Genomic DNA, 27,440 nt, shown 5'->3' with positions numbered 1-27,440 from the left:
CATGGGGTATGCTCCTTTGAGTTAAGTACAATGAGAGATTCCTTCCCTCACCTTTTTTGTAGATGATGAAATAGGGTCAGTAGTTTGTCTGCTTCAAAGCATATAAGGAAAAGATCTTATTTAGCCAGAAATGGAAGGTTGAAGTAGGCATATATAACACTGCAGATCATTATCTTGGATCTTACAAGGAAAAGAAATTGGATTTTTAAGACTTTAAAACTAAGGGTAGTCTATTTATGAACATGTTAAAAGGGCACAAAGGTCTGAATTTGGAAGTTTGGATATACTTTTCCTTTTATTTTTCACCATTGCTGAGACACTTGAGTACTGAATAAAGCAGCAAATTCCAAAATGATACTGAATTAAATTTCTGTGTATTAGAAAGCCATGTAATGAAAAATGAAAAAATAAGTTCTCATTTCTTCCCAGTGTTATGTTTCTATTTCATTTTTCTAGAAGGACTGTGGTGTCAGTGCTAGTGTATATGATTAGCATGTACAAGGCCCTGGGTCCAAACAGCATGAAAAAGTAGGTGTGTGTATGTATGTAAGATTTTATTCATAAGAAAGTATGTACACATATATAAAAGTATGCATATAACTTGCCTCAGTTTACCTGTCAGCTCTGAAAGCTGCTACTCCCCCCACCCCTACTTGGTGCTGCTGGGATTTGAACTCTGCCTGGAGCTTGCTAATGGACCTGTATTGCTGAGCTACACCTACAGTCTTTTTTTTTTTGCCAGTCCTGGGGCTTGAACTCAGTCCTGGGGCTTGTCCTTGGGCTTTCTCAAGGCTGGAGCTCTACCACTTGAGTCATAGCACCACTTCTGGCTTTTTCTATATATTTAGTACTGAGGAATGAACCTGGGTCTGCATGCTAGGCAGGCACTCTTAGCACTAGGCCAAACTCCTAGCCTACAGTCCTTTTTTATACCGGCTATTTTGAAATAAAATTTGCTCCCTTCTCCAGTATGCTGTTGAAGTGATCACTGGTTTATGCTTACTATAAAGCTTTTATAAGCCCTTTTTAGGCCCTGACTAGTCTCAGAGTGTGACCTTCCCTATTACAGGCATGAGCAATTGGTAAGGCCCTGAGAGCTGCTTTATTTTTTACTGCAAAACATTCTGTTGTGTGCATATGCCATAAAAATAATGTTATGTGGACTAACTTGAAAAATACAATATAGCAGAAGCAGATGAAATTCCTATTATATCATGAGTCTTGGTCTTCAGTTGGGGTACACTTTGGGTTGCACAAAATTATATAGTGGAGTTATCTTTGATGGAAAGAGAGAACTTCATAGTGTTTACTGTCTAATAATGGCTAGAATGTGAGGTTGGAGATGGTATCCTAAAGAGTATAACATTGAACTTGAGAGATAAAGAATCAGTACAGCTTGTTTGCAAGAGTTTTAGCACAGTTTCTTTTAGATGAACACGCAACAGCAAATGCTTTAAATCTTTTAAAAGTCTTTTTGATGATGCAAACTCTTAATATGGTGTTGTCCTTTTTAAGCCTTTTGTTTAGTGTATATTGTACACAAACGAGTTATGTCATTTTCATACTCAAAAAATATACTTTAATCTCACTTAGCTCTCCTCCCCCCACTTCCCACTCCCCCTCCCCCGGAATTTTTCTTTTTCCTCTTAGTAGAGGGTCTTGCTTAGCCCAGGCTGACCTCAAACTGGCAATCTTCCTCTCTCAGCCTCTTGAGTACTAAGATAATAGGTATTTACCACCATACTCGGCAAGAGACAAGTTTTGTTTGGTTTTATTTTTATTTTTTTGTGTGGTGCTGGGGATCAAACCCAAAGGTCTCACACAGGGGCTGCATCCCTAGTTTGTGTATAACAGTCTGACAAGTGAAGACCAAGACAACATGATTAGGCTTGTTAAGCTTTGTTAATCTTTCCTGAAAAGTTAGTTAAACAACTTAGCCAGATTTAAGAATGTATATTCACATTTTTTCCTGCATTGGAAGAAAATCCTTGATGGCTTGGATTTCTTTGGAAACTTTAGATTTTATATAGTATTCATAATTTTATAAGTGCTGTTTAGTTGTCTAGTATTCATAGAGTAACCAGTATTACCAGAAGCAAATGGAAAGTAGAAAGAGTACATACAGATAGATAGAAAATAGAAAATAGTACATTATACTTTAGACTACAACAGAATAATTTCTTATAGAGGTTTGATACTTTTCCCAAGCATTACTATTAAAACATACTAAAATCAGCACCTTAATTCTCTGGACATCAGGTAGACCTTATTTCAAAAACAAGCTGGTGGGCTAGGCGCATGGCCTAGAGTGCTTGCCTAGCATGCATGAAGCCCTGGGTTTGTTTCTTTGTAACACATACACAGAAAAGGGCTGGTAGTGGTGCAGTGGCTCAAGTGGTAGAATGCTAGCCTTTAGAAAGCTCAAGGACAGCAGTGCCCAGGCCCTGAGGTCAAGCATTAGGGCTGGCAAAAAATATATAAAAAAAGCTGATTGTTGGGCACAGTGGATCTTGTCTGTTATCCCAGCAACTGGGGACACTGAGATGTGAGACTCAGTCAGTAGAAAGCTGAGTATACTGGAGGGCACCTGTCATTTCAGCTTGATGCCCTATTCAAAAAATACTGAAAGCAATAAGTGCTAGAAGCATGATCAAAGTGGTAGAGTACCTGCCCTGACTTCATATCCCAGTTACCAAAGCAAAACAAAAAGCTTGGTATATGTTGCCTTTGATCCTAGCTTCTCTGGAGGCAGAAGTGGGAGGATTGGGGTTCCAGGCACAGTCTATATCTGAAAACAAATTTAAAAGGCAGAAGGACTGGGTGGGTGTAGCACAGTGGTAGTACTAGGGGGAAAAAACCCTAACTCTCTTAAGTAATAAACACTACACATTGACATAGGGGATACCTGTAAAATTTTGCCAGTCTACACTAAGGCTTTATTTTTAGATTTAAGAGGTTTTATTTGCATGAATTATGCAAATAATATGCTATTTACATTTCTACACATAGTATACTTTGGTTAAATTCGCCCTGTATTAATAGTGTCTTAGTAACTCCCTTTCTTCCTCTTTACCTATTTTTTAAAAATTAGTTTTGTTATATTTTACATATCAAAAGATTTTTAGTAATCTGTGGATTGCTTAACCATTTTTCTATCTGAATATAATACATTTAATCTTAATTTTCTTTTTTCTCTATTTGGTTGTGCTTTGTTTTGCTTAGGATTTTTGAGATGTAGGATTCCTGGGACTTGGCTGTGTAACCCAGGTTGATCTTAAACTTGTAATGCTTTTGTCTTAGCCTTCAACGTGCTGGGGTTGAGGGTTTTACCATTATATCTGAGGGTTTATTTAATTTTTTTTCTTTTTTCTTTTTTTGGGCCAGTTCTGGGCTTTAGCTCAGGGCCTGAGCACTGTCCTTGGACTTTCTCAAGGCTAGAATTCTGCCACTTAGCCACAGCACCACTTCTGGCTTTTTCTATGTATGTGGTGACAAGGATCTTAGTGCATGCTAGGCAAGCACTCTACCACTAGGCCAAATTCCTGGCCCTATTTAATTTGTTTTCTAAGAATTATTTTCTGTTCTAGTCTAGTAGGAAGGAACTTAGGACTTGTGATAATTCCAATAAATTTATTTTGACCTGGGAATCAAGTGTTGCTGCTGACAGTATTGTCCATATACCCAGCAGAAGCTAAGGGCTCATTGAAAGGACATGAGGAAGAAAGGACAGACTTTATGAAGGTTGAAATATCCTAGGCTTTATTAATTGCAAAATAGTTTCAAGAACTGACATTTCAGATGGGGATTACTAGGCCTCTTATTTTTGAAGATCCCTTGGGAAGTGGTGCTGTGGCTCAAAGTTGTAGAGTATAACACTATCCTTGAGCAATAGAGCTCAGACAGCACCCAGGCCTTGAATTCAAGCTCCATGACTGACCAGGGGATGTAGACGAGAGACCTCGGGGCATTATATAACTAGGTTTCCTCCCCCCTATCCCCAATTCTGGGTCTTAAACTCAGGGCTTAGCCACTTGAGCCACTGCCTGACTTCCAGCTTTTTCTGAGTAGTCTATTAGAAATGTCTAACTGACTTTTCTGCCCAGGCTATACGGTTCTGCATTTTTTAAATATGAATTTGATTAAAAACGCTGTTAAAAGTGAATTTGTGGGGGCTAGTGGTAGAGTGCTTGCCTAACATGCACAAAGACTCAGGTTCGATTCTTTGGTACCACATACATAGAAAAAAGGTGGAAGTGGTGCTGTAGCTCAAGTGGTAGAGCTCTAGCTTTGAGAAAGCCCCAGGACTGGCAAAAAAAAAAAAAAAAAAAAGTGAATTTGTTCTGCCTTGCTAAGTAGCCAAAGAAGCTAAGCAAAAATTGTTCATAATTGTTGTAAGAATTAGAATTTTAATTCTTTAAAACAGCCTTCTCTATAATTGTACAAACAATGGATTGTTAACAACAGTGTTATTAGCAGTCTAAAAGCCTAGTATACTGTTCTGGAAAAATTATTTTGGTAACTAATAGTTTTCTATGTTCCATTATATATATATTTTTTAAAGCACTGATACTATTTTAAAGGAAACACTGGGAGTGGGGATTTAGGTTAGTGGCAGTACTTCTCTGAATTTGAGTCGATAGGACATCAGAAAAGAAAGGCAGCACAAAATAAGAAATAAGCATATACATTGTATGTACTTTTTGGGATAGTGTTCAATGTATGGATTGAAGAGTTTTGGTGTCAACATTTTTTTAAAAATTGGTTTTAAGTAAATAATGCACTTTGTTTAACACTGATTTTTTTTTTTTTTTGGTAGATATTTGGAGTTCTTCCAACATGGCAGACGTTGACAAGTAAGTGGATGACAGTATTTTGTTTTTTTTTTTTTTTTTAGAGATTTGGTTATCTCTTCCTGTAGTTTGGTTATTATTATGATATAATTTGTATGGTATACTTAGATTTACCAGTCCTTGGTCAGTATATATTCTTGGGAAAATGATGCTAAGCAGAGAACATACATAACTTCCAAAACCTACCATATATATGTTTTCCCCAAAGATTTTCTGCTTACATTGTAATGTGTTTTAACTATAGAAGATATATAAAATGTATATGTAGAGAATATAACATTGACTAAGTACTTCCATACAAGTTTTAAAAGAACATTAATAAAAGCCTATATAAAAGCCTTTTGTACCCCTCAGTTGCATTCTCTGTTTTCCAGAGAAGAAGGCACTAATGTAATGAATTTATTTTTCTACCTACAAATTTTTAATCAGTATTTAATTTGAGGATCTGAATACCAAACAAACCTAGCTGTGGAAAGCAGTTAAATCTTTAGTTACTATTGTCACTGTTTAGTTGAAGGCTCCAATGTAGTACAATAAAAACCAAAGAGACAGTCTTGGTTATAGTCAGAACTATCCCAATAGTGTTAATGTCAAGTGTATCATGAAGCAGGTAAAATGTGGTGCATTATTCATGTGGTAGGATTGTTGTGAGGATGAATGTCTTACAGAATATGACTAGGGAATATGGGATGAGCTCCATATTACTTTAACGACACTGTAGTCTACTAACTCTAGCAAATGGCAGAGATTGGAACAGTGAAAACAGATCACTTGGGATTAAGCAGGGATGATGAGAATCACCCATTACCTGATTATGTATCAGGGTATGGGATGAGAATTTGGGTCAGTGTTCTCTTGCATGTATTTTGTCTTTAGCCTATGAGTGGCTGAAGACATTTTAATTATATCGTCTGAGTCACTGCTCATTTGGATTCCTCAGCCTTGACCTGCAAAACTGTCCTTGTGGTTCCTTTTGTTTTGGGTTTGTTATCTTATTTTTTGCTCATGGCTGGCACCTACCACTTGCCACACCTCTATTTCCCTTCTTAAAAGAGAAGGAAAATAAATGGTTTTAGCATTGCATAACTGGAAATGACTGCTATCATTGACAGTTGGGTCTAAACTTTAAGGCATAGGAATTGTGGTTTTGTGAATGTAGTGCTCCTTTGTCACCGTCCCATGCTGCTGTTGAGATTCAGTGATAAGTTTTGCTCATTTGTGATGATGTGTACATATGTGAAAAACCACTTTTTTTTCCCCTGGAAGCTGCTCTTTTGTCTTCAGATTTTTCCTTTTGGTCTTAAAAAAAAAAAACAAAACAAACCCCAAACCTGGGTTAGGCATTTAGAAGTGTTCTCGTCTCACTCTTGAAATTCAGGAGCTTTATTTCTAGGAAATATCCTCGACTAACTTTTTGCTTATTTCTGTTTTCTTTTTCTGCTGCTTCTGTTGGTCTTTTCTCTAATTATATTTTTCCCAAGTTTCTCTCCATGCTCTTTCTAGGCAAAGCTTTAGAAAACTTAATTTCCACTCTTGAGTTTTAAAACCTCCTGATTTGGTTTCTTAAGAATATTTTTGCTCTGTGTACCTGTTTTGTTTTGTTTTTTTACATAGCATCCTGTTCTGTTTAATTGACTATGATAGATTGCATTTGGATGTTTCTTTTCTCTATATAGTGTTTACTCCTTCAGTTTTCTTTTATCTACATTTTATTCCCAGTGGAAAACATTTTCCTCAAATACTTGACTCATTAAGATAGGCATTAAGTTGGGTATGGTTACATATATGTGTATAGTCCCAGAGGACCAGGAGTTCTAGGCCACCCAGTTTGTGAGACTAAGACAAGGGGGCGGGGGTGACTGGCTGCGTTGAGTGGAAGGGTTTAGGGAGAGAAAGGCAGTTGGTTGAGACTTTTATTGTAAAACTTGAGGGTGGTAGAGAGGCTTGTTAATTGGAAATTTTAGTGTAGGATCATGGGTGGATATTTTTGGGAATGTCAGAAAAATAATTTCCTTTTTCTTAGGCTGCTCCCATTCTTCTGTGAATAGGACTGAATGCAGATCTGGCTTCCAGTGTTGTAGGGGCCACGTTAGAAGAGAGAAGCTAGGAATGGTTCTCTTCATTCAAAATTCTGTTCCACACATAGCCAATCATGTGTCTTACTTAGGTACTCTAGATTATGTTTGGTTCTGAATTTTCTCCTCACAGAAAGAACTGCCATTTATCTGCTAGGATTGAAGATATTGAGGATTTAACTATTTTTCACTCTTTTTTGGGGGGAGGGTCGGTCATGGGGCAAGAACCTCTCTGGTCTGGGTGCTCTTCAGCTCAAGGGTACCATCCTACCCCTTGAGCCACAGTGCCACTTGCAGTTTTCTAGTGGTTAATTAATAAGAGTCTCAGGGACTTTAGTGCCCCAGTTTGTTTTAAACTGTGATCTTCAGATCTCCACCTCCTGAGTAGCTAGGATTAAAGGCATAAGGCATTAGCCACTGCACCTGGCACTGTTTTTACTTTTTACATTAGATGTCTTCATCCTTTTTTTTTGGCCAGTCCTAGGGTTTGAACTCAGGTTGAGCCCTAGTACTTGAGCCACAGCGCCACTCCTGGCTTTTTCTGTATATGTGGAACCTGGATCTTTGTGTGGTACTCTACCACTAGGCCAAACTCCTGACCCCTATGTCTTCATTTTTAATAGCCCTAGGAATGCAAGTTTCCCTCCTCCCCTTCAGAATTGGGGTTTGAATTTAGACATTATGCTCTGTCACTTGAGCCATGCCTTTAGCCTGGCTTTTTTTCTTTTTCTTTTTTTCCCCTTAGAGTCTCTCTACCACCCACCCCTCAGGCTGGTTTTGAACTGAAAGCCTCCAGATCTTAGTTTCTTAAGTAGCTAATGTGTATAGTCACAAGCAATTAGTGCCTGGCCCTACTACTAGTTCTCCTTTCTAGGTCATTTTGGGCTATCTTCAGTTTTTTCTCTTGCTTGACTAGATTTCAGTTCTCCTATGAAGTTTATTATCCTTTGCCACTTTCGTTCTTCTAGCCTTGCTGTATATTGCTTGTTAAAAATGTTATGTCATTCTAGTAGAGATTTTGGAAGGATTAAAATCAGATGAGTTTATATATCATCCTGCAGTCTTAGTGGAAATATTTTAGATATGTTGGGCCATGTGGTTTTTTTGTAACTACTTAACTACTTGTAAAACACGAAAGTAACCATAAATAGATATACACAAATGAATTAGTATACTTGTATACCAGTTAGAATTTTATTTATAGAAATACCTACAGGCCTTTTGTATCAAGGTTTTGCTCTGGGGGGAAGGGAAATGGGGACCAAGACATGTGAAAGGGTATCAATATATGGGAATTAATGCACCATCTATCTGGCAAATAACATGTAACCCTTCTATTAATTACAATAAAATATAAGAAAAAAAAAAGAAATACCTACAGGCTGAGTTTGGCCATGTGGCATAGCCACCTGTTTTTAAAATTGTAAGGTGTTCAGTAAATGCTAAAGGATGTTGAAGGACTTTCTCATATTATCTTTAGCCATGAATCTTAACTTTGAATATATAGCATATAGTGAGCCAAAGGTACTCTAGAAGTAATCTGCATCATTTTTAAAGGCTGGATTTCTTTTCTAGTTGTTAGAAACCTAAACTTTACTAGCTTAATACTTTTTCTGTACTTGTTTCTGTATGGAAGTTAAATTTTAAAGGTCATTTAAACATAAAAATAAATTTCTAGTTCTTATGTTGAAATATATGGTAAAGCCAGGTGCTTTACACCTATAATCTCAGGACTGGGAAGACCTAAACAGCAGGATTGTGAGTTCAAGGCCAGTCCAGGTGGCATGACCTAGCAGCTGTCAAAAACTTAAGTTATCCTTATCCTCTCTTCTTTTTTTTTTGGTTGATGATGGGGCTTGAACTGTGGGCCTAGGTTCTGTCAGCTCAAGGCTAGCCCTCTACCTCTTGAGCCACAGTGCCACTTTTGGTTTTCTGGTGGTTAATTGGAGATAAGAGTCTCACGGACTTTTGTGCCCAGGCTGACTTTGAACCGTGATACTCAGATCTCTGCCCACTGGAGTACCTAGGGTTGCATACCTGAGCCACCAGTACTTGTCCCTTATCCTCTTTTCTAATACAGATGTAATCTTATCTTCAAAGACTGTAGTTTTGGTGATTCTTAAGACTTTAGGGAATACTGCCTTCTTTTTGCCTTATTAGTATTACCGTCCTCCTGGCTTTGCCCTAAGCAAGAAGTATGCTCAAAGATCTTAGTATTTGTTGTGCATTTTCACTGTGAAATGAAGGGAAAGCAAAGTTCAAAGATAGTGAGTGCAGGCAGCTGTGGTTGCACAGTTATCAGGAATTCAGGATCCACTGTCTTTCCTGACTTCATCCTTGGTTTGGGTGCTTGCTTTTGTCCTGGTTTGGTCTAGGGTGGTTTCTGAAGGTGTAGCTACATCACATCCCTGTTCTAGGTGGAAGGGAAGAAGGGAACAAGATGTTTTAAGATTCTTCCTCTAAGTTCTATGCTACCTCTGCTTTTTAAATTTCATTGTCAAAACATAGCCAGATAGTCAAATCAAGCTGCAAATTTAGGTTAGGAAATGTAGACTTCAACCTGGGTGTTTTGCTAAGAAGCAAGAATGGAATAAATGGATATTAGGTTGAAAACAGTTTTCATGAGGTCACATTTCTTTGACCTATCAAACCATATTTTTAAAGTTTGAATTACAAATTTTGTATTTGGCTAGATGCTTTTAAATCAATAGTTTAGCACTCCAGTTAGTACTTATCTGCTTTTGAAATTCCTATCATTGAAAGAGGCATATTGATGTAGAAAATGAATTTAAGTTTTTTCTGTAATTTTTTATTGTAATGGTTTGTTTGAACTGTGGTGTGATACTATGATATTGTAGCAAAGAACAGTCTGAACTTGATCAAGATTTGGATGATGTTGAAGAAGTAGAAGAAGAAGAAACTGGTGAAGAAACAAAACTCAAAGGTATTTGTTTTAAATTACTTCAGGAGCCAGTGGTTGCTGGCATATGTCTCTTAGAGAAGAATAATAAGTACTATTCACTTGAATCATGGTCCTTTGTCTACTGGCCGATACCTTGAGTTTGGTTAGCTATGTTTATAGGAGAGAAGAGAGGAAGAGGTGTAAGGAAGTGTAGGTATGGATATAATGACTTATCAGAAGCTTCCACTGCCAGAGTGATAGGATGGAGCTGTGTTCAGCATTGATTTTTACCTGAATTTGGAGACATTCCAGGGGCTGTTTAACAATATAAGTGTATACCATCTAAAAACATAATATCTTTGTCTTTATCCCAAGGCTAAAACTGCACTGTACTTGAAGTTTTCTGATACATGTTGTCTGCTTTCAAGTAACTCACAAGCTTAGGCAGGCATCTGAATGAAGCTTTGAGCTTCCCAGTTACAAGTTGGGAGAAACACAGTGTAGTAGGAATAGAAAGGATACAGTTCATAGTGGTTGTGGCAATGGCCTTTAGAATGCTCTGTCATTGGGATCAGAACATTGGGTTTTCCTAGAGTACATTTTGTTTAGCTTACTTTGTCCATTTTATTCACTGTAGCAGGATTATATGGGCAAGTTAGGGAAACTTCATGATTGGATTTCCTATGAACAATATAGTACATTTTCATATAAAATCCTTTTGATGCCCCCCCCCCTTTTTTTTTTAAAGCGCGTCAGCTGACTGTTCAGATGATGCAAAATCCTCAGATTCTTGCAGCCCTTCAAGAAAGACTTGATGGTCTGGTAGACACACCAACAGGATACATTGAAAGGTACAAGTTCTCTTTTCCATCCTCCTTGTTTATCTTTCTATAGTCAGCATTTCAGGTGTATTTTTAGATATCATTATGTGTGTAACAGTGGAAACCTAATGTCTATTAAAATCTAGTGTAGGATTATGGGGTGTTTAGAATTTTGCTTAGTACCACTTATTTCTATAGTTCATCTTCTAAAGTTTTATTTTAATTCAAGGCCATCTAAAATATATTAATCTTAACCATTCCTAAGATTTGTTAAGAAGTTTGTTTGAAAAATACAGAATATGCAGAAGTGCAGGTTTCTTATTTCCTTTGTGACACAAGTCAATAATACCCTGAGTATCTTGTTCAGCTTTTAACTCTGATTTTTTTTATTTCAAGATTGATTCAGGTTAACTGAATCTACACATATCTGTACTAGCCTCTGAATGTTTCCTGGCCGCATAGGAAGCATTTTCCACTGTGTTTTACTATCTTCTTTTGCTTTGATGAATTCCTGTCTCCATCTATACGTATTCTTTCGCAATGGACAGCCTTGTGCATATATCTTAAGGAACTGTAAGAATTCTAGAAGGGTGTACCCAATAGGATTTTTAATGTAGGCTATGCAGGCTTTAAAGTATTTCCACCCTGACTTCCTGAAGTGGTGTATGGTGTGCCTAAAGGTTGCTTTAGTTTTGTGTCTGCCATTGGTGTCGTCCATCTTTGTGGGCCTTGCTTTTTCATTTTTTAACCAATCTAGAAGTTATGTCCTTATTTTATTTGTATTTTCTGATTTCTGATGAACCTTGGGCTTCTTTTCATAAAACTTGTGACCTTTGTGGTTGCCATTTGTACCTTTCTTCTATTTTCTTAGTGGAATTACTGTCTTCATGGTTTTCAGGATTCCTTTTGTGTTCCATATGTTATTCTTTTACCAGCATTTAGTTCGTCATTTCTATGACTTTTTCCGTAGACTTGTCCATTAAATCCTTTACATGTTAACAAGTTTATTTTCTACTGGCTTCTGTTTGGGAAATTGTTTAGGAAATCCTTCCTCTTTCTGTCTGCATTTTTCCATTGACTATTAAGTAGTTTTTTTTTTACATTTAAGTCTTAATCCTTCATTCCATCTTTGTAATCGGTATAGGTAAACATCTGGCACCTTCTCCATCCCCCTCGTTTTGCAGTTACTTTTCATTTAGTAACTATAAGCCCCCTCCATTTATGTATGTCCTTTATTGCATATCAGCAGATAGACACAAGATTTTGTCTCTGAGCATAGGTCTTCTAGTTTGTTGGTCTTTTTTGTCATTGTTAAGATTAATTACTTGACTTTGCATCATGTCTTTATCTGACAAGGTAAACTTTTTATTTTCCCATCTCCAAATATAATCTATATTTTTGGGTCATGTTTGTTTTTTGTCTATTTTTTCAGTGTTGCACTTCACTGTAGTTATTAGTATAGTTATTAATATTTGGCAGGATGAGATGCTTTCTTTCATACTTGCCTACCCTAAGCATGAATCCAAGGTTGGCCTAGTCAGACCCGTATCTCATGCAATGTATTTAGGTTTCATACTCATTAACATCTGAGCCATGCTTTTACCCCATACAAAATTTAAAAGCACTGAAACTGAATTCAATAAGGGTATCTTTTTAATATATTTATCTTGTTCATATATTTATACCTAAATTCTTCTGTGCCTTATATAGTTTTACATGTCTTTTTTTTTTTTTTTTGGGTCAGCCCTGGGGCTTGAACTTAGAGCCTGAGCACTGTCCTTGTACTGGTCTTTGTGCATGCTAGGTGAGCACTCTTATCACGTTCCAGGCCCCTAGTTCTAGATTTCTTAATAGAATATTGGTTACATTTATTATCTGTATTTTAGATGTGGTATTATTGCTGTGTGAATTGTATTCTATTAATTTTGATTTTCTGTTAATGGCATGCGGAAGAGGACTGCTGAATTGTTTTTGTTTTTTTTGTAGCCAGTCCTGGGGCTTGAACTTGGGGCCTAGGCACTGGCCTTGGGACATTTTTTGCTCAAGGCTAGTGTTCTGCCACTTGAATGAGCCACAGCAGTATTCCCAGATTTTTCTGTGTATGTAGTACTAGGGAATCAAACCCAGAGCTTTGTGCATGCTAGGTGAACACATTACTACTAGCCCAGGCTCTCAGCCCCTGATTTTTTTTTTTTTGTCAGTCTTTATTATAAAGAAGGGTTACAGTTACATAAGTTAGTCAAAGAGTATGTTTCCTTTTGGATAATATCATCACTTCCCTCATTTGTTAAGTGTAGAATGAAAATGAAAATGATGATGAGAGAATTGGTAACAAGGAACATAAATGCAAAAAAGAGGGATAGATAGGAGGGATTGGTAAAAGTCATGAAAGAAGTATAAACAGGCTATACTAAAGGGGTAAATAAAGACCCAAAAGTATTATATATCCTTTGACAATCTTTGCCCACCAATATCCTCTTCTGTTAGGGTCCTTCTTGGATGTCTACGAGGGGGATAAAATGGCGATGGAGCCCACGAAAAATCCCAGGAACACAGACTCCTGTGTTCCGGAGACCAGACTCTGGGTGCAGATCTAACTTTTACTTTAGAAAACGTTCTCACTAAAGTACAGATCGAGCCGTGGCAGTTGTTGGGTCTTTCCCAAATGCCACTGTCAGTCAATGGTGTCCTGAGACACACACCAGCCCCTGATCGAGGCAGGAGGGGCCAGGAGCCCTCTGGCTCCAGACTGCTTGCCTCACTGAGTGTCCAGCACAGAGTCACAGAAGCACAGATGGCAAGCAGCCTGGGCTCCTATGCCACTAGCTAGGAGTCCCCAGGGTTCTCTCTTTTTCTTTATTTATGGACACTCATAACGGAATGTAGGGTGGGGCCCAAATGGTGCACAAAGACATTAGCTGGATGGCATCTAGGCAAGCCTGGATAAACTCAACCAACTTAGCTAAAGCAAACATGGGTCCTGCTTCTGTGGAAATGAGCTTGGTGGGCCAAAGAGGACTAGGGCTAGGTGGGTTTCAGATAGGATTGGGGTAAACGGGAATCAAAGCCCCCATGTCTTCCCCAGGGAAGACAATAGGGTTGCTCTTCCTCTGATTGTATTGTTCATAATTATAAGCCCCTGATTTTTTAAAAGTTGATCCTGTACATGAAGGTTGAGATCTAATTTAAATTATATTTTTTAACCTTCATGAGGACCTTGATTTTCAATATCTTGGTTTTCAGATAAGAAAACCATTCACCAGAAAGAATAAGGAAGGGAGGGGAAAGCTTGTAAGAGCAAAGGGCTTACTGTTTAGCTAATGCTGACACTGTAGTATGGAAAAAGACACTTGTGCTGACTGTAAACAAATGATCCATTGGAATTCAAGCTATAGCTCTTGATGAAAAGGAGAGAATAAAGTTCTATAAGCCTGAAATAAAAAAAAAAGTTGATCCTGTAACTTTGCTAAAATATGGGGTATGGCAGTTTTAGCTCTCATCTCTCACATTATACCACATTGCATTTTTGTCTTTAAAGCATAATCTAGGAGTTTAGTATTTCATTAAACATTAGCATTAAAAAGACAGGTTATCTTTGACTTAGTCATTTTGGAAGTGAAAATAAAATTGACCTCATTAAATCCACTGCCTTCTTTTGTGTTTTTGCACTGAGGATCAAACACAGAATCTTTCCTGTCTTAGGCATTGTGCTACACCTCTTTGTTAGGGTCCAGTCCCCCAATATTAGGGTCCGTGATCAAAGCGGAAGTTAATAGAGTTTTATTCCACACCTAGCATTGAGAATCATACTGACCGTTCAGGGCCATCTCTAAGATGTGAGTGAGAGAGAGACCCTGCCTAATCTTACAGGCTATTTTTATAGGCCATCAGCCATGTGGTTGGGCTTGGTCATACACAGGTGGCCAATGGAATCTCATCATACTTGAGTGATGGCTGGGGTAGCCACTGACACCTTTGCTATTTGAACTGACCTATCAACTCATTGGCCTGTGGCGCACTGCTCCTACAACAAAGGAAAGGGAGGGAGTTTCCTGGCAGGCCAAGGGGGTAGGTGGGGGAGGAATTCTGGTAATTCCACGCCATTTAACTGCTCTTGTAATCTGAGCTGTTATCAGGGAAATGCCGATAGGGGATGGATTTTGGGGAAAGTCAAGGAAGGGGTCCCTTCACTCTTCAGTTCCAACTTTCTAAAAAGTTTCCAACTATTTTCTGGACTAGTACAAATATTCTTTTGAACTTTTTCCTTGATTATTACACAGATATGTAATACCTGTTTGGGGACAGGTGTTTTGGATATCAAAACAAGTCTTGCCTATGTGGAGTAAAAGTAATCAAGATGCATTGTTACAAAGTTATAGTTAATGGTGAATAGACTTCTCTATGCAGATGTATTCAATTATATATATATATATATATGTATGTGCCTAAAAGAGGTTAGACTTCCATTGCCAGGGAAATAAACAGCTGCTTTTACTTTTTCTTTCCCGTCTATATCATCTTATAGGAGTCACTAACTGTTCTCTGAATGTTTGGTAGAACTCTCAAAAATTTCACTGGAGAATGTCGAAGGGTTGACATTGATCAAAATGCATTGTATTCATAAAGTGTTTTCCTAAATTGTGATTCCTTTGTACAACTTTAAAATGGTGACTCCTTTGTAAAAGTTCTTTAAAAATTTGAGTTGAGATTTTGGGAGTTTGAGGCTACCATATTTATTCTAGTTGGTTTACTCAAGTTTTCTTTTCATCTAGAGATGGTGCTTTTTATTTTTTGTGCTAGTCCCATGGCTTGAACTCAGGGCTTCAGTTCTATTCCTGAACTGTTTGGCCAAGCTAGCATTTTGTAGCTTAAGCTATAGCTCCAAATCTAGTTTTTTTGGCTTTGAATCACAGTCCTCAGATTTCAGCCTCCTGTAGCTGTTGCTTAGTAGCCACTTTTGTCATTGGTATTAGCTTTTCTGCTTTTTGTTTTTCATGTTCTGTTTCCATGATTTTAGATCGCTTGGTTTTCTTTCATATTGTATGTTCTTTATATATACTCATTACCAATACCTACATTACCAATGAGTATTGGGAGAAAAATGGCGAGAATGGTCTATGCTACTATTAAGGGGGTTCAAGGGAAATGCAGTGAATGATCCTAAGTGTAATGTAAGTGATGTTAAGACTCGGTTGGGTGACAATTCTAAGCTATTATCCCGAATTACTTTGGGAGACTCAGTCACTCTTGGTTGTTTAATTCACTATACCTATATTGAAGTCGTGACTTAGTTGTATTTCATTGATTTGTGATGTTAAGAACCCTGGCATTGAGCTCTGATGAAGGATGGGGGGATGGGTGGTAATTCAAGGGGAGAGAACTTTAAAAGCAAAGCTTTTATAGTCTCTTGTAACCTGTTTTCCCTGTTATTAACGAACTCTAGCCATTTCTGCTCATCTTTTACCTCACTATACCAGTTTCAGACATTCTTACTTAGGAGAAGTAGCGGGTTATGTTTCCCTGTAGTTTTCTTTCTTGGTTCTAAAGCTTAGGTCGATTTGGGGTGAGCAGAAAAGGCCAGAAGCTCACATTACTTTCCCTCTTGAACAGAAAGGATATTGTTTTAAACTGTTAATTGTAAGAAATAGAAAGTTGATCTTGGTGGGGGTTTTTTTTGTATATATTTCTTAATGATTTTAACTTTCCAAGTAGTAAGAGAATTATTGGTTTGAAATAACTGCCACGTTGGGATTAAATCTTTTCTAAGCAGACAACTTGCTTTTAAAAAATGGGTTAATATAATAAATTTCATTTGCTTAAAAATTCAACCTTTTGGGGGGAAAAGGGGAAGAGAAGGTCTAATAAATGAACTAAGTTTATTATATTACTTAAAAAAGAAATGTTGCTGAGCACTGACTGGTGGCTTACACCTGTAATCCTAGCTACTCAGAATCACTTAAAACCCGCTCAGCAGAAAAGTCCCCATGAGACTCTTACCTCCAGTTAAACACTTGAAACAAGTGGTAGAGAGCTAGCCTTGATTAAAAGAGCTCAGAGATAGCTCCTAGGCCCTGAGTTCAAGCCCTATGACAGACAAAAAAATTAAAAAAAAAAATGCTTCCCTCTTCATAAAGCTTATCTGAAATTTCAAATTATATAGATTAAAGTAAAATTTTAGAGCATACTTTTCTAAATATGTTTTCCTTTTACACTAGGCAGTACAGGTAAAAATGTATATCAAAATAATCATTGTTTTTAACTTCATAAACTTAGGATAGCATTTTATAGTTGCAAGGTCAGCAACAATGGACTTGATGGTGTGATTTCTATTTTCTTACACTGCATATATCTATCTTGAAACTTAGTTAAATACTTTGAATGTACATGTCCATCAGATAGTATTTGCTTATCTTATTCTATAAGATATACTTATTCTTCAATTTCATGGTAAAAAAAAGAACCATTCATGTTTTACTGTAATGTTATATAACTGTCTTCTAACCTTTCAGCTTGCCTAGGGTAGTTAAAAGACGAGTGAATGCTCTTAAAAACCTTCAAGTTAAATGTGCACAGATAGAAGCCAAGTTCTATGAGGAAGTTCATGACCTTGAAAGGAAATATGCTGTTCTCTATCAGCCTCTATTTGATAAGGTAATATTTCTAAATTACCTAAAATTTGTTAGGACAAACAGTATAAATGAACTTTTAGGTGGTTTCATCCTTAAACCTCTGAAGTGGAAAGTTAGAGTTACTTGGAAAAGTGTCGTTAATAGTTATATTTGGTATTCATTTGTTAAATATGTAAGGACTCTGAATATGAAAAGCCTGAATGCCAATGTTTTTATACTTTTTTTTTCTTAAAATTATTTTAGCGATTTGAGATCATTAATGCAATTTATGAACCCACGGAAGAAGAATGTGAATGGAAGGCTGATGAGGAAGATGAAGTTTCGGTTAGTATTAACTTCATGTGTTTTTAGATTGAAAAAAAAAACCTTAGTGTTTGTCAGAATATTCACATTTTGTTGACAGGGCACACAGTGTTGTGTAATAACTAGAAACCAGGAGTATTGTTGTTTTGCTGTGTGTGTGTGTGTTGTGCTGTGCTCTTGGTTCTGGCTGGAGCTTAAACTCAGGGCCTAGGTGGTATCCCTGACTGAGCTATTTTTCTCAAGGTTAGTAGTCTACCACCTGAGCCACAACTCTATTTCTAGATTTTTAGATAGGTTATTAGAGATAAGAGTCTCATGGACTTTATTGCCTGGGCTAGCTTTGAACAGTGATCCTTAGATCTCAGCCTCTTATTATATAGCTGAGTTTACAGATATGAGCCACTGGTGTCCAATGCAATAGTGGTGTTTTATACCTAGGAAATGTTCTCTTTTTAAGATAACACAGATCAGACACTATTTAGCCAATTACCATCTGTACCCAAAATCACTTAATTTCCCCTATGTTTTATGTTATTTCATGCTCTAGGATTCATACCAGCACATTTCCTTTGAACTTCAAAATAGGCAAAGCATTGTTTCTATCTTTCAAGTGCATGGAGGCTTGTCCAGGATGATGACAGATGTGACTGATATACAAGGCTGTTAGATGACTTTGCTTCTCTAGGATTGTCATTTTAATGTTTGATAAACACAGTATGACCAGTACAGTATTTTTATTAATGCGAGAGTGAGAAGAGGACAAATGAGTTGATTGCTTCTCTGTAGCTGTGCTTGTCTTTGTTCTTACTGTTCATGAAGTATTTTTCCCCCCCTCCATAAATTTTTTTTTGGGGGGGGTGATTCATGGGGCTTGACCTCTGGCCTGGGCATTGTCCTTGAACTCTTTAGCTCAAGGCTACAGCCCTACTCTTAAGCCACAGCCCTACTTCCCATTTTCCAGTGATTAATTGGAGGTAAGAGTGTCTCAGCTTTGTATTGCCCGGGTTGGCTTTGAACCGTGATTCTCAGATCTCAGCCTCCTGAGTAGCTAGGATTACAGATTACAGGTGTGAGCCACTGCGCCTGACAAAATGTTTTTACCTATAGTTATTAGCTCTAGTGGAGTGGGTATGATTGTTATAATTTTTGATGGATTTAAGATTTGGAGTGAATAAACAGTTGTCTTTATACAGTTAGACTAGAACTTTGGTTGGAAGTTAAATTTTTCAGCAGTAATATGGACTGGAGCAAACACCTTTGGCTTTCTTGCCAAGTAGTCTACTACCTTATTTACTTTGTATTCATTTTTACTTGCAGTATATTTTTCCAATTTGAGTCTCACACTTTCCTGTAACCAGCTTCAGGCCATGAAATTCCTAGGTCCACCTCTGGCGTAGTAGTTGTTCTTACAAGCATGTGCCACTATAACTGGTAGATTTGTTTTGTTATATAAACTTAGGCCATTGCCTAAAATTTAAGAAGATGTATAAAGGTTTATTTATGAAGAGATGTTATATAGATATTCAATAATATATACTGTTGCTTATTAAGGAGGATCTGAAAGAAAAGGCCAAGATTGAAGAAGAGAAAAAGGATGAAGAAAAAGAAGACCCTAAAGGAATTCCTGAATTTTGGCTAACTGTTTTTAAGAATGTTGACTTGCTCAGTGACATGGTTCAGGTAATTTTAAAAACACTGGTTTACCTAAAAGGGTAAAATCTTATATGGCTAGGATAATTAGTTTATTCAGTGTTGATTCCTGAGAAGCTATTTGTTTTCAAGTCTCTTTAAAAGGAAAATTTATTAAAATTAAAAGTAATAATTAGATAATGAAATCACTGTTGACTGATACTTTCTCATAGCTCTTGCATTTTCTTTATGGGCTTAGTATTAGTACACTATAGAAAAATTATAGTTTTGTTTGTGCTATGTCTCAAAATATCCTTTCAGTCTGAAATTGGTCTAAACTAATCCAGGGAAAATAGGCATTTAGAAGAATACTATAATGATGTTTGCTCATTCATAGTTTTCTTGTTATCTGGAACACAAAGACCAGATGGCAGTTCTTTGCGAAGCTTAGCATCAAGTATTTTCTTGAGCTTCTACCATCGATCTGTGTTACTAATAGTTACTGCCCTGCCTTTTGATTGTTGGAAGTTTCATCAAGAGAAACAAACATTCCCAATATGACTTTTAGTGCATTTCTACTGTAGTAAAATAGAAAATGAGCAGGAAATGCTTTTAAGTCATGCTTTTTTGACTTGGTTGTTTATTATTCACACTACTAGCCTGTAATGATTCAGCTCTTGGTCTAGTTACTTTGTCTATACCAGTGGCAGTAGAAACCACAATGTGGAATAGCTTTAGTGTAAGCTATTAACAGGAGAAGTAAGAGTTGTTACGTATAATTTTGTGAAGATAGATATTGGTCATCTAGTATTTGCGGTATCTGAGCACTGACACTAAAATGGCATGTTTAATAGTTTTTTGTTGTTATTGTTTGTTTTTGAAGGAACATGATGAGCCTATTCTGAAGCACTTGAAAGATATCAAAGTGAAGTTCTCAGATGCTGGCCAGCCTATGGTAAAAGAACTTTGAGCTATTTAAACATGTATCATGTATATTTTTAATATTACATGAATGAAAAAATTGAAAATAGATAGCATTTAAAGGTTAGTGATGGAAGTACAAAAGAACTATAACTAATATGCTTACCTGTAGGACATAGTTGGATGTTGCTACTTGTGATGCTATAATTCCGTTTCTTTGTGAACTTAAAGCTATTTTAAACTTGTAATTCTTAATCAATCTAATGTGGACAAAAATTACTGGCAAGTGGGTGCTCGTGGTTCATCATCTATAATCCTAGCTACTCAGGCAGCTAAGATCAGAGGATCATTGTTTGAAGCCAGCTGAGGCAGGAAAGTGAGACTTGCCTACAGTTCAGCATCAAAATGCCAGAAGTGATGCTGTGATTAATGGTATAGTGCTAGCTTTAAGCAAAATAGTTTAATGATAGTGCTCAGGCCCTGAGCACAAGCCTCGGGACCAGCATACCTCCTCCCCAAAAGGTATCAAGGAAGTAAATGCTTAAACTTTAAAAACACCTGGAGGTTGCAGAAAGCCGCTGTTAGAGATATCTTCCTACGCATCTGTGAGGAGAGGTCAACTTCTTATATTGGCTATTGCCAAGATATTCTAGGCTGTTGATTCTTTCCTTGAGTCCTTTAGGTGTCAAGTTCAGGTTCTAAATTCATTTAAACTTTATAGGAAAGGTGACAGAGAAAGGGACGTGGTCGGTTTTATATAGGTGTATTTAGCCTAAATAAGAGTTGTAAACAAGATTTTGCCTTGTCCCATTGTTGATGGCTGTTTTTCAGAGTAAGAAAAAGTTAAAAAATTTTTTATTAAGGAGGGTGAACATGGTCAAAGTAGAAAAAGTTAAAATTTTATAAAAAGCAATTTACTAGTATATTGAAATGCATCATGTAAGCATTTTTAACTTACGTGCTTTTTTTTTTAGAGTTTTGTCTTAGAATTTCACTTCGAACCCAATGAATATTTCACAAATGAAGTGTTGACAAAGACATATAGGATGAGATCAGAACCAGATGATTCTGATCCTTTTTCTTTTGATGGACCAGAAATTATGGGTTGTACAGGGTGAGTTACTTGAACTACTTTGAGTGTAAGGCATTTTTGTTATACTTGGTTTATAATACTTGGTATTTCCAATGTCCTTGACATATACATATGTACATAGTTTACTTGAAATATTGTCAGACATTTGCCTAAAATTTTCTTTGGGCCAATGAGTATAACACTTTTCTTCAAAGGAGTGAATTGTTCACTTTATTATGTTTTGTTGCTAGTGGAAACATTTGTTTTAAAGTTTTGTTAGAAATAAAAATTTCCCGTTGGCAAGGTTACAGAAATCATGTGAGTCAGTTACCCACTGAAATCAAATATAACTGAAGAAAAGTAAAACAATTTAAGTGCTAAATTATTATGATAAGATATTTTCTTCTTTGTTTTGCAAGGTGCCAGATAGATTGGAAAAAAGGAAAGAATGTCACTTTGAAAACCATTAAGAAGAAGCAGAAACACAAGGGACGTGGGACAGTTCGTACTGTGACTAAAACGGTTTCCAATGACTCTTTCTTTAATTTTTTTGCCCCCCCTGAAGGTAAGTAGTGTTTGGGTATTGCTAGTTTCTTTATATGTGTCATTGGGTTCTTTTATTCACTTGAATTTCTTCTATTTTGCAGTTCCTGAGAGTGGAGATTTGGTAAGTTGATTTGGTATTTATCTAGATGGAATTAAGCTTATTCCTTAAGTAGAGTATAGGATTGTTGTAGTATTCTTCAGTCTTGGCTGGGAGTTTGGTTTAGAGATAGCGTGCTTGCCTAGCATGCACAAAGCCCTGGATTTAATTCCTTGGTACCACATACCCAGAAAATGCTGGAAGTGGTGCAGTGGCTTAAGTGATAGCGTGTTAGCCTTGGACAAAAGAAGCTTAGGGACAGTGATGGTGGTTCAAAGCCAGCCCGAGCATGAAAGTTGGTGGGACTCCTAAACTCCAATTAATACCAGAAAACCAGAAATGGTGCTGTGGCTCCAGCTCTAGCCTTGAGCTGAAGAGCTCAGGGACAGTGCTCAGGCCCAGAGTTGAAACTCCATGACCACCAAAAAAAGTATTCTTCAGTCTTTTGTGACTGTCAGCTCCCCCCCCACACCAATACTGAGAATTGAACTGACAGCCTCATAAATACTAGGCTAGTGTTCTATCACTAAGCTACAGTTCTGTTGGAAGCTTGCTATGATATGAAATACGTTTATGACTGAAAAATTGTTCCTTCAAAGTAATGTTGGTTCTGTCCCTGATAATCACTGAAATAAACAGCTAAACCAAGCTAAAAACACTTAGAAATGTTTTTGTGAAGAATTTAGTTTTTAAAAAATAAGCTTCCTTTTTTGATGTGAAAGCAGAATGTATTAAGTTCATTTATTTACTATTAAACTCCTAGAGAGTTGAGCTACATTATGATCAGAAAGTGTGTTCTAGTGGAAATAGGATTTCATGTGGTGGCTATCTATGTATATAGTATACAACTAAGAAGTAGTATCATGCAACCACAGTAGTGATATATGTTACTGTTTAAACTAGAAAAAACTGATGGATAGCCAGTTGTATTTTTTTTTTGGTGGGTTAAGTAAGGGGCTTGAACTGTGGGCTTGGGCACTGTCCCTGACCTCTTCAGCTCAAGGCTACCACCCTACCTCTGGAGCTACAGTCCCACTTTTCATTTTCTAGTGATTAATTGGAGATAAGAGTCTCACTTTCTTTAGTTCTTTATTGCCCTATTGCTCCGGTGGCTGGCTTTGAACAGCAATCCTCAAATCTCAGCCTCCTGAGAAGCTAGGATTACAGGTGTGTGCCATTGAGCCCAGCTCAGTTACAATTTTCATTTACCACAATTTTTCTTAGTATGTACCCTGGCCTGCTAATCATCTAAATGGCCTTTCTACATGCATATAAGCTAATTTTAAAATGACAAAGTAAAAATGTAAATCAGAAAGCTTATGAATTAATATAGTTATTTTATATGCCAGTTTGTCATTTAAAATATTATTTTTATTTTCTTTAAAAAATAGGATGATGATGCTGAAGCTATTCTTGCTGCAGACTTTGAAATTGGTCACTTTTTACGTGAGCGTATAATCCCAAGATCAGTGTTATACTTTACTGGTGAAGCTATTGAAGATGATGATGATGATGTGAGTAAATAAAAATCTTTGCAGTCAGATAATTTTGTGGAGGCATAATAGTCAGAACTAATTGGTAATAAGTTATATGTATTAAAAATTAGACAATAATTTAAAGGCTAGGCTGATTACAATAATCCTTTAGAATATTGGAGTTTATCTTAGTTTTTATTTTTCTGCTAATAGGAAAATTATTCTCAATTAGAGAAACTTACTAATAGTATTGGATCTATTGTGTTCTTGTTTTTGACCACACAAATCAGAACAAAATTTTTTTTTTTTTTGGCCAGTCCTGGGCTTGAGCTCAGGGCCTGAGCCTTGTCCTTGGACTTTTTCAAGGCTAGAGCTCTACCACTTGCCTCAGAACCACTTCCAGCTTTTTTCTATGCATGTGGTACTGAGGAATCGAACCCAGGTCTTTGTGCATGCTAGGCGAGCACTCTAGGCCAAACTCCCAGCCCAGAACAAACTATTTTTCTGTTCAAGATAACATTTAGGTGGCATAGAGTTTTTATTTAAGAGAATTTTTTTATAATAGTTTAAAGTTAGTTTGTCCTTAATATTTTTTATAGTAAGCTTCAAAGATTTTGTGTAATGCATTCAGAAGAAAGTTCAGGCGAATATTATTGTACAAAGGATTTTTTCCTTTTGGTGTGTCATGTGGCTTGAACTTAGCCTGGGTATTGTCCCTGAGCTATTCCACTCAAGGCTACCACCCTTTTCTATAGGCTAATTCTATAGGGAAGCCCACTTCCCTTTTCTATAGGTTAATTGGAGATATGTGTTTCAGGTTGTTTTGTGCCCAGGATGGCTTTGAACCTTGACTCTCAGATCTCAGCCTCCTGAGTAGCTAGGCTTACAGGTGTGAGCCACCACCAGACACAAAGGACTTTTTTAAATAATCAGGTCCTAGACATAACTGAGTCAGTTTCCTACTACTAGGGTGTTTTATAATGTCACTATAGGGCAAGATTCTCCCCCCCCTTTTAGATTTTAGTGTTGAAAATAATTGTATCACTTTTTAATTATATGTTACATTCAGTGATACCATTTTTCCTTTGCAGTATGATGAAGAAGGTGAAGAAGCAGATGAGGTAATGTTTACCAAATGAGCAAATAATTCTCTGTATAAAACATTCAGAAGCAAACTAAATGACTTGTGTATTCCTTTACTATAATCATTATTCTGTGATTTGGGATAAATTTTGGAATATATGAATTTAGAATTCTACAGCCAAACAATGTATGTATAAGGTTTCAATAAATAAATTGCAAAACTCAGCAACATTTTTTTTTTTATTTCAAATAATTTTGTTCTGCTGCAGGGTTATCAGCTCTTTGAAGAAGTCAAAAGCTGCAGTAAACTTTTTCAACGTTGGCTGCAGTAAATCTTTTCAATAAAAGCTGTCTGGATGTGTCTCGAGTTGTGTTGGGATATTGTTCATATTAGAAGCTTTCAAATTAAATTGTATTATCACCAACCTGTAATCATGAAAATCTCTTGACCCATAGAGTAACTTGTATTAAATTGTCCCTACACTATGAGCCAATTTTTCCTACTATGTACCTACTTCATGGATGCATTTTGAACTTTAATATAGGAAGGGGAAGAAGAAGGAGATGAGGAAAATGATCCAGACTATGACCCGAAGGTGAGCAAAATTAGTGCTGTTTACTATTTTAGAGTAAGGATAGCCCACACCCTGCAGTTACAGTCAGGTCAGTAGGAAGGACACAATGAATGTCTGTATAGCTGAGCTTCTTCCCCCCCTCCCCCAAACCATTTTCCAGATCACTGTGAACAGTATGCAGTTCAGTGCATCTTTGCTGAAAAGTATTTGGGGACTTTTATATAAAAGCAGCTTTCAGCCAGCTAAATCTAACACTATTTTAATGGTACATTATTTTGGATATTGCAGTTTTTAAAGTTTTTTAAAGTAATTTTTTATTGTAATTAATAGAAGAGTTATAGTTATTTACCAGATAGAAGGTCAACATTGATATCCCTTCACACCGATTGATAATCCCTTCTCATGTTTTTGTCCCTTTTTCTCTCCCCTCATTCCCTCCCCTACTCTTGTTTTCTCCCTTCCCTTTCCTATGTCAAATAAACAAATAAATGTATATACAATATACCAGATAACAAGGTATGATGTCACAGTTTTAAAGCATTAAAAATTACCTTCTTTGGTGGTTTCTCTCCAGAAGAATGCCTAGAAATAAAGGCCAGGTAGTAAGAGTTTTGAATTGCAGGAGTGTTTGAAGACTCCAGGGGGAGCAATTTTGTTGTCTCTGAGTCTAATTGCTGAGGATTATAATTGTTGTAAAGGCCTTTGTCTTTCACAAAATAATAAATTACCAGGATTTATCTGAAATGAGTTTTCCTTTTAATTCCTTCATTTTCTTAGTGATAAAAAGGTATCCAGAAAGTATTCTAACCTGTGAGCAAGAAATAGAGTAATTTAAAGTCACGTATCTTGATAAGTATAACTTAGTTTCACAGCTAAATGTAAATTGAATTTGTATATACTGCACATACTTTATAAATTTATTTTTTTTCATTTTGTCTTTTTGTGGTGCTGGGATCTAACCCAGGATGTTGTACTTAATAGGCAATCGCTTTGCCACTGAACTACATCCAAGCCCTTAAAAATTTATTTTTAGTGTGTAATAAAAGGGTTCAATCAAAGGGGTAAAGCAAAGGGGTTTCATTGTGGTTTTCCTACATGCATGTAATGTAACCTTGATCACACCCATTTCCTATTAATGATTATGGCTTATTGTGTTTCATTTTATGGAATTCTGCAATGTGAAATTTGGGCATTTAGCATTTCAGTGACTTGTATACATTTGAATAAATAATTTGACACTGTCCTGAGCTGGTATTTAATTTAACAAAAATGAAATGCTGTGTACTTGTTACTATTGACAAGAATACACTGAAGCAGGTAGAAGATAGATTGACTTCTTGTTTTCCTTTAACAGAAGGATCAAAATCCAGCAGAGTGCAAGCAGCAGTGAAGCAGGATGTTTGTGGCCTTGAGGATAACCTGCACTGTAATAGCCTAAACACGACTATTATTTACTTCTAGCCTTATGGTTTTGTATTTTCCTGGTAGACTCGTAATTTTTTTTAAAGGAAATTGACATTTTAAAGACAAATTTGTTCTAGCATTTTAACTAGTTTTCTGTCCCATCTGTTGAATGCACGGATCCTCTCATGCATGTCCATTTGTTGATGCAGTTTGGTTCTTAAGGAATATTTTCATCATGTAGCTATTAGAACACAACCATGAAAATTTAACAACAGTTAAACTTTTTTTTTTTTTTTTTTTTTTTTTTGGTTTGGCTGTTTTCTTAAAGAACCAAGGTAGTGTTTCACCTAGTAGTAGGGTGAATTTTAAGTTCGCTTGCATTAATTGTGCTTTTTATTATATTGTTACAGAAATGCAGTGACTTAATACTACTAAAACAGTATCATTAAAAAAAAAACCTTATGGTTAAGAATTTCCAGTAATAAGACCAAACCCGATAATAGTTAGACTATTCATGGATTTTCATATTTTAGGTAATAGTTAATTATAAAGAATGCTGACTCCTAATATATATGACTGTTGGTTACCACAGAGATATTAATAAAACCTAGAGTCTTTAGTCACTAATACTATTGAAGAGTACTTTTAAATTTTACTTCCATTAACTAAGCATTTTTTCTTTGTGGTAGGGTCTATCTACTGCTTTCCTGGAAAGGATGAATTTACATCATTTGACAAGCCTATTTCAAGTTTTTTGTTGTTTGTTTGCTTATTTTTGTTTTTTTTTTTCAGCCTAAAATAAAAATGTCACAATTTTAGTTATCACAGGATAATGTCTTAATTTTATGCTAACTCATGTGAGGAACAGAGGCTCAGCTTAAATTGAGGGTTCTTAGTACTGTTATTAAAAGAAAGCTGCCAACTTTGAAGAGTTATTAAACTAATGTTAAAGAAAGTCTTAAGTTATATATGAGCCTCTGGTTTGTTCTAATTCTTAGTGTTTTGGTATGAGTGTCATTTAGCAATGCTTCTATTTAGTAGGTGTTAAAAATGGGTAG

The 27,440-nt window shown here is 36.4% G+C and overlaps 1 protein-coding gene across 4 annotated transcripts in view; it reads left to right on the top strand.

Moving 5' to 3' along the window:
- Positions 1-27,204, top strand: part of Nap1l1 (nucleosome assembly protein 1 like 1) — a 34,264-nt gene extending 7,060 nt beyond the window's left edge. The window contains exons 2-16 of one of the 4 annotated variants that reach the window (XM_090328278.1): positions 4,817-4,853; positions 9,784-9,869; positions 10,576-10,678; positions 17,158-17,299; positions 17,521-17,601; positions 19,132-19,260; positions 20,093-20,164; positions 21,105-21,244; positions 21,622-21,767; positions 21,850-21,869; positions 23,237-23,359; positions 24,412-24,441; positions 24,949-24,999; positions 26,333-26,404; positions 27,072-27,204. In XM_090328278.1, coding sequence (XP_090184404.1) covers positions 4,837-4,853; positions 9,784-9,869; positions 10,576-10,678; positions 17,158-17,299; positions 17,521-17,601; positions 19,132-19,260; positions 20,093-20,164; positions 21,105-21,244; positions 21,622-21,767; positions 21,850-21,869; positions 23,237-23,359; positions 24,412-24,441; positions 24,949-24,999; positions 26,333-26,368 — 1,176 coding nt within the window. In that variant the 5' untranslated portion in view covers positions 4,817-4,836 and the 3' untranslated portion in view covers positions 26,369-26,404; positions 27,072-27,204. Of the gene's footprint in view, positions 1-4,816; positions 4,854-9,783; positions 9,870-10,575; positions 10,679-17,157; positions 17,300-17,520; positions 17,602-19,131; positions 19,261-20,092; positions 20,165-21,104; positions 21,245-21,621; positions 21,768-21,849; positions 21,870-23,236; positions 23,360-24,411; positions 24,442-24,672; positions 24,765-24,948; positions 25,000-25,486; positions 26,222-26,332; positions 26,664-27,071 lie in introns of those variants that run through there. The other 3 variants (XM_090328279.1, XM_090328280.1, XM_090328281.1) reach the window with 3 other exon arrangements.
- Positions 27,205-27,440: the final 236 nt, after the last annotated feature.

Source organism: Megascapheus bottae, chromosome 2 (assembly GCF_031878675.1).
Source record: "Megascapheus bottae isolate mThoBot1 chromosome 2, mThoBot2.hap1, whole genome shotgun sequence".
Taxonomy (NCBI): Eukaryota; Metazoa; Chordata; class Mammalia; order Rodentia; family Geomyidae; genus Megascapheus; species Megascapheus bottae.
The sequence above is the reverse complement of the archived record's forward strand: the minus strand, read 5'-3'. Positions and strand labels throughout refer to the sequence as shown.